At 45.4% G+C, this 21,974-nt stretch overlaps 1 protein-coding gene across 3 annotated transcripts in view; it reads left to right on the plus strand.

Annotated features, from left to right (window-relative positions):
- The window catches only part of PIP4P2 (phosphatidylinositol-4,5-bisphosphate 4-phosphatase 2), a 53,592-nt gene that overhangs the window by 17,609 nt on the left and 14,009 nt on the right, over positions 1–21,974 (plus strand). For all 3 annotated transcript variants that reach the window (XR_009460675.1, XM_019486544.2, XM_014610197.3), the window contains exon 5: positions 12,461–12,513. Coding sequence is in view for 2 of the 3 variants with exons in the window: in XM_019486544.2 (XP_019342089.1) it covers positions 12,461–12,513 (53 nt within the window). In the remaining variant the exon portion in view is untranslated. The remainder of the gene's footprint in view (positions 1–12,460; positions 12,514–21,974) is intronic.

The following is a 21,974-nucleotide window of genomic DNA, read 5'->3' on the forward strand; positions in this document are numbered from 1 at the left end:
ACCTGCGGAATCTGGGAAACATAAATTCCATCTCTTGACTTTCTGCCCTTTTCATTATAAAAAGAAATGTTTAAATTCTACATGGATTTAAATTTATCATGATTTAAGCATTCCAGCTAGGGACTGAAGTTGCACATAAGCCAGTTTAAGTGATCAGAAACTGCTTTAAATGGGACAGGAGTTCAGTGCACATAAACCACTTTCAAAATGACCAAAACCGGTTTTAAGATGAACCTGTTTGGATGTAGTATCAGACTTAATGCATTTAGATCAAGCTAGCTTATGGAATTTCTGTCCCACATCCCTTCCTGGTTCAAGTTAGCTCACAGTCCTCTGGCATCCCAGGATGCTTTGCAGCCCTGGGCTATGCTGCCTGCCCCAATGGAGCAGGGACTGCCTTGCCCCCTCTGGTCCTTAGCATGCTTCCTGACTGTGTCTGTCTGTCCATAGGGATGGCAGGGCAGGGGAACAGAACCCAAGTCTCCCTAGCCAGGGTCTACACAGCAAGTGGTGGGGAGGAAAAGCCTCTGTGGTGGGGGCCTTCAGACCCTGGCAGCCCTCGTCCCTCCCCTTTCCCAGCTGCTGATTTTCCCACTGCTCCCTGGGCTATCCCTGACACTTGCTGTAGTTAAGGCAAGGGTTTGGGTTGGGGAGGGGGAGAATTCCCCTCAGTTCCCTGGGGCTGCCCCAGATTGGGGGCCTGGGCTGGGGTGGGTGGAAGCTCCCCAAGCTGGGGGCTGTCCACTGCCCCTATGCTTGGTTGCATGGGCAGGCACCTGGCCCAAAGGACTTCTGTTCCCTCCCTACTGTGGCAGTGGCTGAAGCAATCAGCAGCTGGGAAGGGAGGTGGGGAGTGGGAAATTCCCCTCTGCTCCCCAGGGCTGCCTGGGCTGGGGGAAACCTCCTTAGGGGGAGGCTCTTCCATTGTGGGCCAGCACCCAGACAGGGGGCTTAACACCTTGTGGGGGAACAGCAGGGGTTTCAGGACACGGGGCTGGACTGGCAACGGCCAGCAGGCTGGGAGATGTGCTCTAGAGTCCCTTGCCTACTGGCCTAGGTCATTAAAGCCTCCCTGCCTTTCCCAATTGAAAACTGAATGTCAGTTCAGTTGGTTATCAGTTCAACTTATGCAGCTTAAAGGAAGCTGCCTATATTGAATCGATTCAGCCTCAGGCTTTTTGACTGTCTGTACTTAGCCTCAGACATCAGAAAAGTTAAGCTTATACTCATGAGTTTAATTCTGACTTAAGTGGGTACACACATGTTTAATTTGGACAGTTTCAGAACTGCATGACCATGGTATGCATACACTTACGTAGGATGCTGTTTAAAACAATTCTTCAACCACCAAGAGTAACTTTTAAAGGGTCCATATACAATATCTGTATTAAAGATCATCTTCTAATGTGAGTAATCTTTCTAGTGCTGAAGTTAAAAAAAACATTATGGAGTCCTACCAGAATCCTGCCTGAACAGTGAAGTCAGGTAGAGTTGTAATCTAGGTGTTGGGCTGCTTTAGTTCAATCTGCACTGGCAAAAGCAAAGTTATAAACTAAAATAAGTAGGACAGACGAGCCTTTACTTAGCCTTCTTTTATTAGAAAGATTCAAGTTCTCCTTCTAGTTCATCATTATTCAGACATTCTCATAAACGCTGAGGCTTTAATTATCTGTGCTTCTACCTCTGTAGGCAAAATCAAGGTTGTTAATTCCATAATTTACTTGGACTTCAGATTCTGTTCTTCTGTGAAGTGGGATTCTGTGTATGAAGAAGACCATAGTAATTGTTATGCTCATACCTACTGCATTTAAGCCTTTAAAGAACTAAGTTTTCAAATACTGTATTTTGCTTGACTTTTCAAATCACATTGCTAGTCACATTTTTAAGCTTGTGTCATTTGTGTGTCAAGACAAGCACTTGTAACCTCTCTAATACTAGAACATTGTGAAAGCAAAAGATTTGCTGACTGTACCTAATTATTTTTTTATTTTGTTATCTATGAAATCTAATTTTTAGCTTAAATTGTATTGAGTTCTTTTTGCTTCAAAGTGACCTGTTTGTGATAGAATGCATTTTGCTTTAGATAACAGCTATTTTGGACACTTGTCCCCAAAGGTATCATGGTAGTGAAGCATGATCTATAGCTATAACTCTACCTAGGGACCTATCGAATTCATGGTGAAGCGTGCTGCGCAGCCACTCTTTTCATCTTGTAGGTTCCCCCACATCCCCTCTCCCCCTCTCACTGATTGGGAGAGGGGCCCTGCCTCTCGCTCCTGATTTGGCAGGGAGGCAAAAACCACGGTTTTAAATAAGGTGCCATTTTTGCTTCCCAGCTGGTCAGCAGCAAGCAGCAGGGCTCATGGGGCGCCTCAACCAGTCAGCAATGGGGAGGGGTATGTGGGGAAACCTGCAAGATGAAAGGAGCTGCTGCAGAGCCCACTTCCGCTGTGAATTCAGTAGGTCCCTACCTATGCCCTATTTGACATTAAATAGGATAATAAACTAGAGAGAGTTGGATTTCCAGAGGAACTTTTAGTATGAAATAATTCTGTTGTTCATTTCTCCCTCACTTTTTCCATGAGTAACTGCTTGTCGACTATTCTGTAAAGGTATCTTTTACCATAGTATTCCAACTACAGGTAGACTAGGATTTCCTTGTCTCTTCAGAGTGTATATTTGTCCATCATATTTTGTAGATCCCTTCCATTTCCTCTCAGATATGCAGTGAAACATCTCTCTTAGCCAAGACCAGGGCTGTGCAAAATGGCTGTCTCATTTCAGATTCAGCCGTTTCGGAGGACAGTGATTCGTTTCGGTGTTTTAGATCACTGCTCTGTTTCGATTCGGCCAAATCTGTTTAGGAGTTTCAACGCTGTTTCAGAGATTTAGATCAGCCAGGGAAAGGCAAGCACAGCTGGGCGGCTGTATGTTTTCCTGTGGCTCCTCCTGCCTCTCCCCGGGCGGAGGGAGCCACGGGAGAAGACCCCATGGCTGCCCTGCCCCATCCCCCTCCCAACCGGCCTCAGCCTAGTCCTGACACTTTTTTTTTAAGCCCCGTACTCACTGGCTCTGGCAGCGGCAATTGGGGCCTCTGAGGGCTCGTGGCAGAGCGCCCCCCCCACACACACACACACACACACACAGTGTGGGGCACTGGGGATTGCCCCGCCTGGCACCCATGTGGCAGCTGCCCCATCTCATGGGTGCAGCACAGCTCAGCAGGGTGCTGTGCACTGTCTGGGAGCTGGGGCGGCTCCAACAATCACCTGGCACCCAGCAACACTCAGCCTTAGTGGCCCCAGCTCCCAGACAGCATGCAGCACCTGCCAAACCATGCTGTAGAAACCATCAGCAATTGTAGAAACTTTTTGTGCTAATTTCCACTGTTGCTGCCACTGGTGGAGCTGAGCCAGCAGTAGCAGTGATGGTAAATACTTAACAGAAAAGACTGCTATAGACAGTCTTGATAGATCTGGTAAGTGGGAGCCAAAGTTCTGAATCTTAAGTAGTCTTCTATGCTGTCTACTGCTTCATCCCTTGAAGTGGTTCAGGTATTTCATTTAATATATGGGCTGTGAGGTTTACAGTATTTCAATGAAGACTGCTTATAAGTGTTCATTTCTAGTGGTGGAAAGCTTCTACCACTAACTGATTCAGAAGAGGGAGCAATACAAGCATTCAGCTTGCAACAGCCCTCTCTCCCCTGCTGTTTGCATCTTCCCAAAACTGGGGTGATCCTGGTCTGGGGAAGTTGAGGGTTGTTGCAGTCCTCCTCCTATTCCCAGGGGGATTGGAGGAGCAAGGGGAAGCCCCTGCCTACTTCTCACTTGGGGCCCCAGTATGCTAGGAGTTGGTGGGCAGGGGTGCACATGGCAGTGCACCCCCTGCAAAAAGATGCCACTGAGAGTCGGTGGTGCCTGCAGGTGGTCGCCGCTTGCCACCCCACTGCCAGTGGTGCCGGCAGCATCTACAGGAGGTTCACAATCACCCTGGTCGCTGCTGGCAGCACATACGGGTGGTTGCCAACCCATGGTTTGCGCTCACCAACCTCTTTCCCCACCCTGCTGCTGCCGACAGTGCCAGCAGCGTCTGCGGGAGCTCCCTGCTCACCACAGCCAGGCTTCCACTGCTGCGCTTCCACTGCTGCTGCCACAGCCATACCCTCCCAGCCACGGTGGCACTCGATGTTCATGTAGTGAGGAACAGCTGGTGTTCCTCCCCTCCCTTCACAATCTGCGGGGAGGGCAGGATCAGCTGCCCCTCAATCTCCAGAAGGCATGAGAGCCTTTTGTTATAGCTCCTCTCCTTTTCCTGGCCCCCAGGAAGAGTTAAGCTTAATGAAGCTTCATTTTTTTTCTTAAACTTTTGTTTTAAGGAATTTTATGTAAGGAGTAGCCAGTTGCCCATCAAGAATGACGGGGGGTAGGGGGGTGCTCCTCCCCTTCCCCAGCCATTGCTGTGTCAGGCCAGGCCTGCCACCTGCCCTCCCCCACCCATGGCAGTGGTGGGGGAAGGGAGGAGTGGGCCCAGGCCCAAGGCTGGGGAGAAGCCGGGCCACCGCGGCAGGGGAAGCAGTGGGCCCAGGCTGACACGGCGGTGGCAGGGGGGATGCGAGGAGCAGACTCAAAGCTGACGCAGGGGTGGGGGAGGATTAGGACCGGGCCTGAGGTGGGGAGGAGGCTTGCTCCTCCCCTCCCCCAGCTGCTGCAGTGTCAGGCCAGGCCTGCTGCTTTCCCCCCACTGCCATGGTGGGCTTACTTTTCCCCTAGCTCGGACTTGGTCCCACTCTTTCCCCACCCCCAGCATAGGCTCCGAGCCTGCTCCCCCCCACCCCCCCGCCCTGCCACTGCCGGGTTGGCCTGGCCCAGCTTCTGCCCCCATCGCTGTGGCCCAGCTTCTCCCTATCCTTGGGCCCGGTCCCCGCCCTGTGTTGGACCTGGGCCCCACTCCTCCCCTCACCCCAGCACTGCTGCTGTGGCATGCTTGCTATTCCCCGCCCCCTGCTGCTGGTAGGGATGACAGAAGGGGGGAGGGGTGGGCCAAGGCAAGCGCCGGTGGCCTTGTCCACCCCCCCACCGCTACTTTTGTCACCACCTGCAAGGAGTGGGGCAGGTCTGCTTCATTGCCCCCACCTCCAGGGATCAAGGCAGGGGAGAGAGGGCAGGTGGCCTCGTCCCCCTCTTCCCCGCCCCCCCATGTCCCCACCATCATGACTGCACTCCGCGACGCTGCCAGCTCCTGTTGGAACGCTCGTCTCTCCTCTGATTGGCTGTTTGTTTACCTAGAAATCTGTAACAGAAATACATCCTCGTGTGCTCTCTGAAATCCCCCTCTAGTGTTTCAGTACATCCACTTAGTGAAGTGGATTATTGTCTAATCAGAAATGTCAATTTTAATGACACAAAGGGTGTTTCCCAACAGAAAATCAGATATACTAAGGCAAACTTGGGAATTCGGATTAGTCCCTTGAAATGAACACAAATTACAGGCTCTACCTTAAACCTTGGATGAGGTATTCTTACCTTACCCAGTGGTGACTTCTTTAGTTTTGAAAATCATGATCAGCTACTTGTTAAACTAAGCAAAATGCATTAAATGTTGTACTTGGCTATCAACAACCTTTATTATCTAGTTTTCCCAAGAGGCTTCTTCCATTGGCTGTTAATAGGACCAGAAACTTTTGTCTGAATCTCTCCTGTCTAGGTAACTTTGTTTGATTCCTATTCCCTTTTTAATGGACACTTTCTGTAGGTAGAGAGGCAATTGGTAGGTAGGGCATTCTAATTTTGTTCTTTCTGGTAACTTAATATATTGTTGCAGAGGAATTTTTTAAATGTGAAGGTGGGAACATTCAGTAGGATTTAAATTACTTCACATATAGCATATGTTCGAGTGGATGGCAGCCTGGAAAACTTAAAGGGTTTTTCTGCAGGTGCATATTCCTGCTCATGAACTTAAACAATATTATGAAAGGAATGTCACTTCGATATCTAATTTTAATAACTGAGCTCTTCTGACACATCTGTGTTTTCATGTGCTCAGGACATGCATGGCCTGTTTTAAATCTGTTGTGAACTTATAACCAAGTTACACTAGTAGTTCACTCTGTGAAACTTCAAATGGATGAGTGCAAGACAGGAGAGAGAATTTCAAGTGTCAAGAACTCCTTTTAGTAACTTAACATAAAATATATTTAATTTCTTGTTGCTATAGTATATATAGACAACATATAGAACATAAGAAAAGCATGATGTCATTCAGAAGAACTATGTAACAGTGTTCCTTCAATATTTTTACTGCTTTGTAAGCGGGACTGTTTACACTTGTATAGCTTCTCAGTGAAACATTGTAGTCATCATTCTTTCTAGGTGGAACATCATAGTAATTGTTCTGGAGGGGATGCCTGTTGGAGATGGATGCGTTTTGCATTGTTTTCTGAAGGTGGCAAGACTTGGACTTGCCAGTTTGCATAGTTAATCTTTGAAAGATAATTAGTGTTCCTGCTTTGGATCTAAGAATAGCCTTCCCTCTGCCGTGTTCTGGTCTAGAAGGAAACAGGATGGGAGTGGGGAGAAGTCTTTGACTAAAATACTAGCGCAGGCATGTGCCTGTTTTTTAAAACAAACCAACAACCTAGTCCCGGATAAATACAGATTCAGATGCATCAAGAAGTTTGTCTCTTTGTCCAAAATTACTCAATTGGATAATGTGCAGTTCTTCCCTCTGTGTTACTTGGGGCTCCTACAGGATCCCTGCACTCCAACTTAATCTCTTTCTAAATTCCACCAGCTGAGACTGATGCTGATGAGGCCCACTAGCTTGATTTTTGTATTGTTGTTCAGTCATTTGCAAAGACTGCTTTGGAAATTACAAGATTGACCTCTCTTCCTCTCTCTTCATACTGCCAGCTTTTAACTACCTATAACCCATGTTAATCCATCTCCCCAGATGATACTTTTTACTCTTAGCTGGAAAAAAATTAATGCCTCTGTTACAATTGAATTACTTTAATCTACAGTATTATTACTCAACAAATAAACCAGTATTCTTGGTTTGTATAAATGTGAGAAAATACTGCTTCAAGAACTGAAAGACACTGTACAGTATATTCTGTTTAGATGCATAGTTTTGAAACGGACAGTTACATTGCCTTTTTCTAACTTTAATGTAAGCAGTGCTTGCTAACTATAGGAACAACCTGTGGCTCAACTTTATGACCTTAAGGTTTGTTACCTTATTACTTGGAGCACCCTATGCCTATAGCAGAAGTCTTGAAGTTGACATGATCTACTTCATGGATCAGTAGTCTGTGCCCTGTGGACTGGATCCAGCTCTGGAAACCATTGGATCTGACCTGTGGAGCCTTGGGGCTTTGGCAGCAGGGGATTTCACTTGTGCTATGGCCAGACAGCAGGTAGCTTTATGTGCTGGTAAGGAGAAGTGGCAGTGATGATGCCTGGTTCCTGGTGCTGGCCAGCCTTGGACCCAAGCTGGGTCATTCCAGCCAGCTGCTGGGAGGCATTTCTGACAGCTATCTGAGCAGTTGAGAACGGCTTATTGGAAGCCTGTAAATTAAATTAACCAGTAATGATTAATGAATTATAGAGTTAAGCATACTATTAAAGCAAGGGTGTCAAATGTGATCTGGATGTCCCACCATTCAGTCCCAGGTGCTGCTCTTGGGCCTTAGTGGACCCACACAGGGCATGGTGTGTGCTGGACCAGCCCTGCAGGCAGGGCTCAGGATGCTGGCTTCACACTGTGCCTGCCCCAGCTGTAGTACCTGCAAGTGCCACATGTAGTATGGGTCCTGGACTGGCTGAAGTAGGCACCATGTGCAGCGCAGTTCCACTGTGGGTGCCACATGTGGTCCAGTTTGGCAAGGGCAGGCACTGCATTCTGCATGATGCCTACTCTGTTCTGAGATCTGCACTGCACTCTTGGCTGGACTATACTGCATGTGGCACCTGTTCTCGTTGCTCTGGAGTCTTCACTGCATGTAGCACAGGTCCCAGGCCAGATTAGATTATGCTGGGGGAGGCGGACAGGGTCCTTGGGCCTTGAAGCAGCCTGTGGACCAGCCCTGCATCACTCATCTAGCCTGCAGGACTAGATGGGATTGACGCCCGTATATTAAAGTACTCAGTGGGTCTGGAGAGCTCCTCTGTGAATAATGCATTTGTTATACAGTATTCCAGCAGTTCCACATACATCCAGCCCCCGCTTGGCTGGATCCAGACTGCAGGGCTCCTAGGAGGTCAGATCCTTATCTGAACCCAGTGGCAGAGCTAGTGGTATCAGGGAGCCACAGGGTTTAATGCTTGTTGTTCACCCCTTGACACCAACATGCATGCCCAGCATGGCTCCATTATACCCCAGGTTTCAGTGGCTGCACCCCCAGGTGCCCCCCCTCCCTCCAAGTTCACAGCCCCTCTTGGAGCCCTGCAGGCCAGATGGTGTGGATCTGAAGATGGCCCGTGTTGTTTGTAATAGGCAAAAAACTGACAAGAATCATGCTATGCAAATTTTGCATTCCTCCAGAATGCAGATAAATGGAGTTCAGTGGGATTGTATTATCTTATGTAAATGGAAGTCCTTTCATGTTAGTACATTTAGTATGTGGAGATCTTTTCTGACTGCAAAGTACATCATTATAAAATGTATTTTATTGTGGTTTAACTTCTGTGATAATAGAGCCAGTTCAGTGCTTCTGTCTTTTTACTTTTTTTAATATTTACATGTATGGACAACTTTCAATATTAATTATTCTTTTGTGCTTCCCTATACCCTCTGTTTGATCTGTTGAATCTTTTATAGACTGATATGGCAGAGTTTAAGTACATAAATAATTCAGTTGAACTATTTACTCATTCACATTTTTCAGGGCCAGAACTTAAGTAGACTGTCCAGTTAGACTAGTTCAGCGCACAAATGCAGGATTCTCTGAAACATAAGACTTAATTTTAATTTTTGTAATAAATTAAATACTTTGCATTAAGTCACTATAAAAATGTTGTCGATGTGATATCCTGTAGCAAAATATCTCAGTTGAAATGATCAATAAAGTTTGGGTGGATGTTTTCAGAGGAAGTAGGAAGTGATTATTCAAATTTTAGATCCAAGATATCTATGAGGTCTACTTTACAAAATAACCATATGCTTCACTTAACTAATGAAGCACTTTTAGAAGCTGCTAGAAGATAAGTAATAAATGCAGCTGAAGTCACCAATCAAAGCATTAAATCAGAAACAGAAGAGGGATATGCTACCAGCATGAACTGTAAACAGGACAACAGGTGATCTTACATTTACACTGAAGATAAAAAATGAAATCGGTGACCTTCCAACAAAACAAGTTTAAGACCATAATAGTTGTTATAAAAACTGTGTCCAAATATCTGTTATCAGACTTGATCTCCCTCCCCTCTCCTTTCTCTCCCCAAAAAAGTTTTACTAGGGGGGGAGAATAAAATATAATTAGGGCTATAGCAAGAATTCTTCTTGCTCCTGAAAGAAGTAGTCCAAGAATTGAAATGTAAGAAGCAAGACAACCTGATAAGTATGGCAATGGATTTATGTGGCTTATTGATAGAAATGCCATCTGTTTGAGATGATCAAGAATCTGTTTGATTCCTTTCCACCTTAGAACTCCTAATTAGGTGTGAAAGGAATAACAGCACAGTTGAATGCTGTCTGAGGCACCTTGGTAATACAGTTATTGGAACTGTTTTGATCTTCTTAATACTATATTTGCACCAATATGATACTATTCATTTCAGTAGATTTAGTTCTGATTTTATATGGTATGGGCTAGATCAGTTCAAGACTGGTATTTGAAATCTGTGCTTCAGAATGGCTAGGGTTTTTTGTAGCATGACCCTTGTTTAAGTTTTGGAGAAAATCATGATGGACACTGAAAAGCTACCTCTGTGTTAGAAATAATTGTTAAGTACTGTTCTGTTTCTAGTGTAAAAGTGGAGAATGTGAGGAACAGTAAGGTTATAGGTAACCTATTCTGGTTATAAATTCAAAGTTGTGAATTCTTACTTGCAGTGTCTGAACACTTTTTTTCCTGATGACTAAATAGTGCTATAGAGTGTACTTGCATGTCTCTCAGGGATTCTGTAGCTCAGGGGTTGTCTAGCTCAAGGGGGTACTTGAGAAACCTCTAGGGGGTACATGCGGGCAGGTAGGGATGGAGCGTTGCCATGCAGAAGGCTGTGTTCCCAAGCAGGCATCACCCACCCGGCTGGATGTGGGAGGTGTGGGACGCTCACATGCGGCGGCTGCTGTCACTGCATCTGGCTGCGCACCTTCCCCCCCCTGCTGTGCATCCAGCTGCCAGGGTACGCTGACCCAAAAAGGGTGAAAACCCCTGCTCTAGCTCAGTGGTTCTCAGCATTTTTTGTACCAGGACCCATTTGCAAACACTGATGGCCAGTCCCAACCCGCTGCCCCCAGCCCCCAAGTGTGTGGGGCAGGGTGTGAGTATATGGGGGGGAGAGGGGGACCCAAGTAGCCCCTTGTAGGCTGGAACTTTTAAAACCAGTCAGACAACCACTATATTTTGTGACCGTCAGGTATTGTCTTTACTGCTTTTTCAGGTGTAACATGTAATTTGTGATGGAAATTGCTACCTTTTGTAAGGGCTTTATCTTGAGTTAATTTTTACTTTTATTTTCAATATGGAGTATTCTAAATGTAGTAAAAATCTGCTTTGCTAATATTAAATTAAGTTTTTTAAAAGGTGTTAGGAAATGTGTCATGGTCACAGGCAGCAGAAGGGGGGCTAACAGGGCTCAGCCCCCCCCCCCCCCCCCAAACACATGGCAGCAGATAGGGCTGTAAGGTGATGGGGGGGAGGGGTGGGCACACTCGGGTACCTTGTGTACTCACAGGCAGATAGCAGCTGACCAGCTGCAGGCAGGTAAGTTTCTTTCGATCTTTCTTTATCACTGCCTGGACTTTGTGGGGGAGGCAGATTGAGACCCCCACAGTGCAGGAGAGAGTGGGGTAGGGGCAGGGCAAATCATTCACCGTTGCCCTGCTTCCTCCTGCACTGTGGGGATTGTCCCACAATCTGGCCTGACCAGGGCCCCATTCACAGTGAATGGGGCCCCGGCTGGGTCAGGTCGTGGGACAGTCGGAGCCCAGCAGCCCCTTCAGAGACATGGAGCCGGGGGTGGTGGGGCATGTGCTCCCCTGAACTTTGCATGAGGCAAGGGCAGGCCACAGCTGCTAGCTGGGCTCCGTTTGCTCCCTGCCTCTGTTTTGCTGCTGTCACTGCTTTCAAAATAGCAGTGGGAGTGAGATATAGAGGCAGGAAACAGAGGCTGAACCCAGCTGTGTCCACCCTTGCCCTGTGCAAAGATCAGGGGGTGGGGGAGGGCATGGGCCCCACCACCCTGGCTCCCCAGCACTGCACCAGGTTTGGATGAGTTGCCAGGGTCTGATTGTCCCATGACGTGGTCCAGCTGGGTTGTGGCTCCCTACAGAACTTCCCCCGGTTCCCCCGTGCTGTCTCTCTGGAGGAGCTGCTGGGCTGTGCCGGGCTCTTCCCGGGGACAACTTGGGGTAGGCGTGGGGATGCTGGCGGTGGCCTGGCAGTGCAGCCAAGGCTGGCTCCGCTCTGGCCTCCGGCTACGCATCTCCCCAGACAGTGTGGGTCTGGGGCCGGTGCAGGACTAGGAGGTGGCGGCTCACGAGGCTCTCCGGCTCCAGGGAACGGGTGAGGGGAAGGGTGCTTGCATGGGCGCAGCAGGCCTGGCCCCAATCCTGGCTCTGCTCTGCTCCCTCCCGATTCCTGCCCAGTCCCAGCCCCACTTTCCCTGGGAGGGGTACATGCGCTCAGGCCCCCCCAAATGTTTTTTCTCCGTCTGCCTATGGTCATGGTGCATTTTATCTGTTCTCAAAATTCATCAGTTTTTTAAATCTTATTGAATTACTGACAAAATATAAACAGGCAGATCATCAAGAAAAGAGGTTAAAGGATAAAAGGAAGGAAAAGTGTTGTTAGGGTCTGCATTTATGTTTCTGGAAGACAAGGTTGTGTGACGAGTCCAAAGAAAATATTTGTTCTGGTTCAGACAGCGTCCAAAGTCATAGAATTAAGATAAATTACTTTATTAATTGTACCACATTGCTTTTGCTGCTGCCTGTAAATGGGACCCATGCTACGTCAAACAACCTCCCAACAGTTAGGCATGTCATGGGAAATTATTTCACATGGGCATCCTAATCCAAGGAGTACAACTTTGTTGATGGCAAAAGGGCATCCCATTTACGGAAGAAAGCAAGAAGCAAGTCAGATTGAAGCATGAGAAGCAAAATGTTTTCACAGTGATCCCTAGTGACATTTAACATGAAGTAAAATAGACATTTTCTCAGGGCTGTGTTTTGTTTTTGTTTTGGGGGTTTTTTTCAGCATCTTTCTTTTCTCTTTTTTTTTTTTCCACAGTGGATGGAACTGAGGTTTAACACTCTGGCAAAATGCCCGCACTGCAAAAAAATGTAAGTTGCCTAAAAATGCTAAGATTGTTGAGAGGTTCTTTGGAAACCAATTTAAAACTGCTAAACATATATCAGATGTTATTGGTTAAGAACAATCTGTTTACAGATATTTTTCTCTATGGATCTGAGAATACACAGGCATGGATCTGAGAACTGTCCTCCTAATTCTTGAAAAGTCAGTAGCTCTAATATATAGGTTTGATTTGTAAATGATTTGATTGTCAGTGTCAGGGTAGGAAATATTCTGCTAATAGCAGGAATAAATGGATTACTAAAACTAGCAGCAATTCAGATTCTTTTTAATAAGATGTCCTTAGAATGTTATCATTTCATTCAATTAATCAGGATGTCATATTTAAATATGTAGCTTGCCTTCACTTTGGGACAGTGCACGCAAGAAATAAAAGCTGTCCTCTATTTATTAATTTGTAATGCATTTTAAGCTTCCTGTCCCCAAAAAAACTAATTCATGTTTAGTATCTTCTTTGCTCACTGTATGCAACTAACTGGAGACTAAATTCCAACCTCCTAGTAAGGAGTGGGAGACTGTGCCAAGAAGGAGAGTGAAAGTAATAAAACATATATTAACAACAACAACAAATAGAAAGCAAGCTTAAATTTCGCAATTGTTAAATGGTGATAGTAATATTTTGAAACATTTAAAGTTACAATGTATGCTCCCAACAGTGCCTAGAATGTGTACAAAACAAGATGATCACAAGTAAAGGGCATAAAACAGATGAAACCATGTTGCTTTGGAAACTTGATTCCTATCTTATGTGGAGGTTCCTCTCTTCCCTTGATTTGTTTTATGCTGGTCCTGATTATGGGAACAACATGTTTTCACTGAAAGGGAAGAACCACTGACCCAGTGTGTATCATATAAAAACTTAGAAAGGACAGAGTCAGATAGATAAGTATCTACGTGAGTGGTCTGGTTTTCAAAAGTGGTTTTACTTTGCTCCTGTCACTGAAGTTATTGAGGAAGAACTGCCAGTTTGGGAGGATGCTTTTGGAAATCTTGGGTCAGGGGAGCATGATGAAAAAAATGAATGATTGTGCATGGGTTAGCAAACGTTACTCGGTTTAGGCCAAATAAACTGTAGAGCCTGTATCGGTTCCTGTAATCAAGAAACAAAATCCTATCTGTGTGTTAGCAGTAAGTATATCCAGCATTTCTCTTCAGGTCTAAGTATTAATGTTAATCACATTTTGCTTTAAAATATAGCACCCCGTATTCCACGGTAGATCTCCAAGACCTCCCTTTTTCCTGAAATTGTCCTTAAAACACAGGATATCTAAATATTTATTTTAAACGGGCACACTTTTTTTTTGTTCAAGTTAACAAAACAGGGCAGGGGAAAGAGTGAAACCTCAGCTTTTTGCTGCAACCCTCCTTCCTCTTCTGTTTTCTGTTTTGTCTTCCTTTTCCCATGTTGGGCTATTCAAATGAGATCTAATTAGAACAAGGACCTGCTACTTTCCTTGTTCTTGTTTTTTTCCTTGTCCTGTCCACGTTGACTTGTTAACAAGTGTTTCCCCATTCGTGCGGTTGTGGACACAATTTTTTTATGTAGCCATATTTGTATCCTCTAGCTGGCATGTTGTTTGCTCAACTTTTTAGGAAGGTGAATATTGTGTTTGGGCAAGAAAGAATCATTCTTTGTTCAGAATTATTCTTCCGAATAACATTAGCACACGCAAATACACGTGTAAATATGTTTGCAAATGGTTTCTTTTTAGGTTCTGTATAACTCTGAAAATGATTTGCGCACACATCTGGGGGCCAGAATGTGGCTAGTAAAATCTTTGGGGTTTTTGAAGTGCGTACATAATAACGGAACTAAAAGTGAGGCTTAGATAAAAAGGAAAAACAAAAATGGCTATGTCCAGATGAGCAGAGGCATGTAGTTCGTGGCACCACAAACTGCATGGGCGTGTTAAAATGTGCCCTGCGCTGGAAATCTACAGTGTGGGGGGTGAAATTTGCTACCAAAAAAGCGCCAGGAAAGAAGTGAAGCAGAGCACTCTCTACAGTAGCATGCACTGGGAGACTTGGTCCTCCAGTGAGACGCTCTTGTTGCCGGACAGAGTGTCTTTATGTTCCATTTGTGCCCCAGCACACAGAGCTGGGAGGAGCTGGGCAAGAGTATTTGGCTCACAGCAGGGCAATTTGTCCTGCAACAAAGTACACGTGCAGGGGAGTGTGCTGAGGCACAAAGTAGCAGCACAAGTTTGTGCTGCTGCAAGTGCATGCCCTTGTTCATCTGGACACAGCCAATTTGTGTAAAGCTAGAATCGCACCAAATGGAACACTGATGTGGTGAATTGGAGTGACTTTCAAAAATGACATTTTAAGTCTAGGAACATACTTAATTCATGGTTTTGCAGATTACACGGAAACTGTGAAATCTGGGATTGTCCGTAAAATCTGCAAAATCAAAACGACAACAACAAACTTAATAAAAATAACATGCTGACTCCCTACTGTAAGCCAGTAGTCCTCACTGCTGGGAGGGGAAGGCACTGACTGGTGAGGGGGCATGAAGCTTGGCAGACAAGATGATGGCTGCCCCCCTCTTTCTCTGCCAGAGACTCTTGGCCAGTCAGTGCCAAGGGGCAGGGTGGCCCAAAGGGCATCCAGCAATCAAGATGGCGGCCACCCCTTCATTCTACCTGCCTTCTCCCCCATGGGGCCTTTCTGCAAAGCAGTGCTGAGGAGCAGGACCACTGTGAAATGCCTGAGAAATCAGCTCTGCGTGCTGTGAGCAGGCTGCAAAAAACCCTTTTCTTGTTGTGATTGTAGGTCCTTATTTTACATCTGGGTATGGTCCCTGTTTACGTCTGGGTAACTACTATATCACCCCTTTAGTTGCTGTCACAAGTTTTAACATTAAGATTTTTGGGGTGGTTGAGTTATTCCTTTATATAGACTGCCTGCAAGGTAACTTCTGAAGTGAATGAGACCACTCATATAGATGCAGAGAGCAAAATCATTAGCCTGTAAGAAATAACATAGATTAACAGCTCAATTTTGAAAGTAATCAACTTGATGCATGGTGCTACTTGTGTCAGTTTATCTGTTGAAAATGGCTTAACAAAGGAGCTGTAATAAAAGCTTCAAATGTGTAGTGGCTCTTGCTTATGTAAATTGTTGAGGTCCAACATATGTAAGAGGTCCAATGGGACCTATAAATATAACTGAGAGTAAGGACTCTTTTCCAATGCTTTTATAGTGTAAACTATAGCCTTGGTGAGGGAAGGACTATGTGCCTTTTTGTATGTTGTTAGTACGGTATGTAAGAATGGGACAGATACAGGGGGGATGCAGTGCACCCCTCCCCTCCCCACTTCATTTGAGGCCACAGGAGCAGCAAATCGGGTAAGGTTCTGCCCCTCACTTCCCCTCTGCTCAACAGCATGTCCCCGGGGTCCCCTTCTCTCCCCTTCCCTCCCCTCCCCTCCCCTTCCTGCTGTGGCCACTGTTGTTCCCACTGTCTCTGTCTGCCCTGGATAGGGCAGGTGGGGGTAGCTGTGATCCTACCCTGTTCCAGCTAGGCTGCTTGGGAGACTGGTCTCAGCTTGGGCCAGCAGTGGTGGCAGGCGGGTTCCTCTTTCCTGACCAATTCCCCCCAGCTCCCCTGGTGTTCTTTGCTGGCATGGGAGCAGGCTCAGGAGATTGAATCCACCTACCACTGCCTCTGTTTCTGGCTGAGCCTGGTTCCCTGTGCAGGCCCAGCTAGAACAGGAGCTGCAAAGCTCCCCGGCCCTTGCCCCAGCTTCCTATGGCAGTTCAAGACAGTCACAACAACGGGTGATGGATTGGGCAGGGTGGATAGGAGAGGAGGTGTTGCTGAGCATGGAGGAGGTGCTGGCGGGGAGCAGTGGAGGTTCTAACTTGTCAGACTAAAAATCCCCTATTGCTTGTTTGGTGTGGTGTGGCATACTCACCCCAGTGGGGTTGGGGTGCAGCCCCCCCTGCAGTCACTGCTCTTTCAATCCCCTTTACAAAATCCTGGCTGTGCCTATAGATAGGATCTTTTAAGTGTCCACTCCAAAAGCTGGGGCAGGGGAGCATCAATATTTCCTCTGCTCATGTACAGTACTCAGTTCTCATTAAAATTCCTGTGTCCTTTCCCTCCCCTCCCCTCCCCTCCCCTCCCCCTTCTTCTGGGAAGCCATTTAAGCAACTTTAGAAATGGTAAGATTATGAAATCAGTCGGTGAAGAAGAAAGATTAGAAGAGTTGGTGGGGGTGCGGGAGTGGGGAGTCTTTATTCAGACTACTCAGAAGTCTTTAGCGTAGTGATAAACAGGTTTATCTCCTGTGTCTGACCTACTATTACAAAGAGTAGGTCTTTGTTAATAATTCAATGCCCTTGCCCTTTTTATTTAAGTCTTGGACTTACTTTCCCTGTTCGTCCAAGAAGCAATGCAGCAAAAACAGGATTGGGGGGAGTTCTGATGCACCTAATATTTTGGAAGTGAAAAAATGACACTTTTTAACAACACAGTTCAGATTCTTTGAGTCCTGCCTACCCTAAATCCTTCTTGTGCTTTCAGGTGATGTATTTATGGCATGAGGGAAGCTGTGTTTTCCCCATCCATCTTGGTTGCTCTCTGAATGTCCCTGTTTTAAGTCCCAGATATGTTCCCTTTCTCACTACCGTTTAATGAAAAGATTCTTCTGGTCATCCGTTTTTCAGTTGTCCTTTGACTCCAGTGACATACTTCCAATTTCTTAACACAGGTTATGGCAGGTATCTGGAGCATCTCCTACTTTTCTGTAAGACTCTGGACTACTTGTAGTATGGGGCTACTAACTGGCATGAAACTGAATTCTAGCCAGTTATGGGGTAACTGTGATGGAACTAGTTTCCACTAATAATAGGTCTAGTCTAAATGCATTTGGGGACAAATTGGGCTTTAAATTTGTTGTTGTTGGTTTTTGTTTGTTTTTTTTTTTACACAAGAGCACATTCTGAAATATTGTTTAAGTTTCTGTTATTCAGGTGGTTCTGTCACCTGAGATAGGATTAATATTTTCTAGTATTCAAGTCACTTTTGTGTAAAGTGTATTCTAATATTAGTCATTACATCTATCAACTAGCTTTACTTGGGAACTTGTGTGGCCTTGGACCCTTATCCTCTCTGTGCCTAAGTTGTTTTGGGCATTTTTACTTTCTAATGTTGCCTGCTCTATAGTTTCACTTAGCTAATTTTTTTTGGTCCCATAAAATGTTGTGCAATGTAGTAGCTTCATCTCTGGTTCCCAGTCTCCCTATCTTTCTTTATTTAGAGGAGGGGAAGGAATATGGAAAAATAAACCCCAAACAATTTTGCAGTGCTAAGATTGCAAAATCAAGAACACAGGATATCGAAACCTCAGAAATACAAGCTTTCCCCCCAGTATTAATTTCGCCATACTATGATTTATATGGAATGTGTAAAGTTCCATATATGTATATGCTGGCATGGAAATAATAGGTAGTACTTACTTTCTTTGTTAAACATGTGGGGATGGTTAATAGGACCTTGCACTTGCACTGTTTTATGGCTTTCAAAAATTTGTGAGGTGAGGCTTCCACACTGAAGCATTCTTATGGGAACAGTTAGCATGCAGAGTCACTTTTATGGCTTGTCAAGGAGGCATTCACCACTGGCTTGCTGCATAATTTCAACCCTTGCATCTCAAGATATATCTAAAATTGGTTGTGTCACAAGGCAGTGTACTAGCTTGAGGACCCCTTTCCTATGTTGGGAGCATTTGGAAATCCCTTGTGGATAAACACAAGTGAAGTAAAGCCTCTTAAATCAATCCATTTGAAAGCTTTCCAAGAAGAATGTTTCAAGAATTCTAGTCACACGCTGAACATGTGAGACCTTGCTGTGCTTTTAATTCACTCACCCAGCAATCTGTGCACTTGAGTCATATGACACAGCTTGTTCAGCTTTTGCTTTGTCTTGTGTATTTTCCCTTTTAGAAATGAACATTTAGTTGTATTAAGATCCAAAGGAAACATTTTTTCTTTTCATCTTCATACACAGAGTTCAGGTATTACAAGATTATTTCCAGGGCCATTTCTTGATCATATACCAGGAAGCTTGAAGTATGTTTCAAGACAGGTGGAGACCTACCTTTTTTGCAGGCACGCCACAGATTGTGTCCAGTTTTGGGCAGGAGCATGGGCAGGAGCCACCTCCACACAGGAGTGCTGTTAGCACCACTAAAACAGATAGATAATGCTTAGAGATTGTTACAACACAATTAACCCTTAAAAGGAACGTGAAATATGAACACAGGTAACTCGGTGTCCTAAAATCAAAGTCTAACTTTATTAGTAAGCAGTTTTTATATTTGGAGAGAAAAAACATTCAGTACTATAATCTCACTCAATCCCAGATGTTACTTTGCTCAACAGAAAAGATGGCCGCTCAGTTCCTGAAGGCAAAGGATGCGTCATTGGCTGGGAGGGTCCAGACAGGTGTTATGACAGCAACATCTAACTTTCTTGCTGCCCCCCTTTCATGCTTTTCTTTAACTTCACTCCTGTTGATGACTCCTTGCTTTTGGATTGGTCTCTCTGCGGTCAGCATACTGTCTGTATTTTTATCCTGTTAGCATATTCCTTTGTTCAACAGACCCATCGCAAGCACACCTCTTCATTTGGCCTCTTTCTGGTGTCTTACTTTGAGCTTTGTCATTGCCCTTATCACCTTTCATTAACATATCCAATCCTTTCATCCCTCTGATTCAGCTGGTTAGTGCCAAGTTCAGTTCATTTGAGCTGGTAACAAGGCCATGCTGTGTTATGTTAAAAGAACTTCTCACAGTGATAAAAAGAAAAGATATAATATAACGAGCCCTATGAGCTCTACAAAAATAACTCATTGCCAGCTAATATACAAACTAAAAAGTTAATGAGGCTATACAAAACTTAAGCAGCAATGATTAAATAAGGCTAAATATAAACAATACTATAATTCACCACTCTATAAGCAGGTGCAACTTTAAAGCATAAAATATAACAAGCTACCGTGTGGAGCAGGACACCGAGACTCATTGCCCTGCACCAGCCACACCGCCAGCTATGCAGTGAGTAATGGACTGGGGGCGCTGTGCTGCCCTAATCCTCCAGCCGCCAGAGGGGAAGTGGGGTGAGGGATGGCATGGGTGGCCTGAACGGAGCGGCAGTGCCTGGGCCATACCCCCACTCTGCCCCACACATTGTGGGACTGGAGATGGGGGGCTGCAGGTCAGGAGTGAGGGGTACTGGCAGGGCCGGGGGGCTGCAGGTTGAGAGTGAAGGGTACTTGCAGGGCTGGAGGGATGGGGGGTTGGGAGTTGGGGACACTGGCAGGGCTTGGGGGCTACAGGCCAGTAGTGAGGAGGCCCTCAAATCCAAAAAGGTCGAGAACCACTGGACTAGATGACCTCCTGAGGTCTCTTCCAACCCTAATTTTTTTGTGATTCTAAATTAATCCCACTCCCCCAAGTGCCACTCTGATCTCCTTCCCTTGCCTGATGCTTCCTACCTTGTGCTCCCTGCCTAATCTACTGCTTTGATTTCTGTCCCATCTGCCACTGTCCCGCCTGTCCTCTCCCTGATCTGCCATGTGCCTCGCACAGCAGCTGCCTGTATCACGTATGCCACAGGTTGACCACTCCTATTTCAGGAGATGCTAGCAAACATGCAAACCATTCATACTTAGAATGGGCAATCCATGTATTTCACTCAAACATTTATAATTTCCATTTCTGGCCCTCCCAGTTTCTTTACAGATTCAGTACATTTCAGTAGAATTAAGCGTGCTCCCATTTTTCCTCAGCAAAATTCCTATTTATAGTCCTGCATTGGCAAATGTTTTTTTTTCATAATGTATTTCCCAAGTGAACGCCTATTTCCAACATTGACTAGTACTTTAGCTTCAGTCTGCAGAGTAGTAAGACTTGTATGGAGCCAAGGTATGGTGTGGCAAAGAACAACAAGAATTGTACCCCATCCCCCATGGCTGCTAGTTGTTCAAAAGGGGACCATGTCCTTTTCGATCCTATCCCCACCAGTGTGCTTAATGTATGGATACTGTCTATCTGCTATACAAGGTGTATGTGATTACCAACCATACTTTACTTCCTTACTCCCTCTACAATTGCGGGGAGCTCTACCTGCAATTGTGATTGGCAGGAGTGCTGTGCACACCTGTATTGTACCAGTTCATGCAACCCAAAGCTGCTTAGTGCAGACTCTTTTCCATAGTGTGGAATGGTGCTAACACATTTTGAAGTGCTTTCATTGGATCCTGTTGCTTCTGTGGCAATACTGGGCAATTTTAGATGGTCTCTGGCTCAGTTCTTGTCTCTGGGAAGGCTTTGTGATGGGGTTGGAAATGCAGGATGTTAGTGCATTTTTTTTTTTTTTTTTTTTTTTTGTCATGATCAGATAATCTTATTTGTAACAGGTTTCTGACCAGGTCTGAAAAGTGTTTGTGTCTAGTTTTCTTCCGAGAGATCAGTGGATCCAATAGGATAATTTTAGATGAGTGGTAACATTCCCAATGGGGAATCTTCCAAGTGGTCTAGTAAAACAAGGTTTTATAATGAGTAGCGTAAGAGCATCAGAAACACTTTTCCTTGTTCTACCATCCTCTTGAAAATTATTCTGGTACATAGTGGCAAACAACAGTGGCTGAAACTTTTTAAATCAGAGTCCAGGAGTGAATCCAGAGGAGGTCACATGCTCCACTACATAAGCAACAGACAGACTTTGTGGGCAGGGGAGAGGCCCTAAAGCAGGTAAGACCTCTTTTTCCCTTCCTCCTCCCTTCCCTCAAATCTTGTCTGGGCCCAGATGTGAAGTGTCACATGGTGCCATTCATGGTCATGGGACTACTAGAGTTGAGGTCTGGACAGATTATTTTTTTTTTTTTTTTTAACACAGTTGTTTGTGGATCCCGATTTTCCAATAGCAGAGCATATCTGTGTAATGTGTATCCATAGGGATGTTAGGCCATACCCCACAGTCCCAGTGAGCAGTTTGAAGCCCATCCCAGATATTGCCAGGAATGCCTGAGGGCTGGGAGAGATGTAGTTGCAAGATAGGGGGACCATAGGAGACATTTGGGGAAAGGCATTAGCATACTGTGTGATCTAGCCAACCCTGGGGAAAGTTCAGGTGACCCAAAACCCCATGGAGTCATCAAGAATTGGAGGGAGGAAGCCTGGAGTAGGTTGGAGAAGGTCCAGATATTATTCAAAGACAACGTAGGATTCTTTCTTTTCTATCTTGTATGCTTGATTTGGGCTGTGCCAGCAGGGTCATGGTGGACCCCTGCTTTATCTTCCCAGGATCCTCATTTTGTGTTACAAGAGGACTTCCTAATGAGGGCTATGAGAGTCAAAACTGTAGGGACATAATGGTATATGCTGCTGATGCCAAAACAGTAACAAAACCAAGTGTTAAA

This window comes from Alligator mississippiensis, chromosome 3 (genome assembly GCF_030867095.1).
Source record: "Alligator mississippiensis isolate rAllMis1 chromosome 3, rAllMis1, whole genome shotgun sequence".
In the NCBI taxonomy this organism is placed as follows: Eukaryota; Metazoa; Chordata; order Crocodylia; family Alligatoridae; genus Alligator; species Alligator mississippiensis.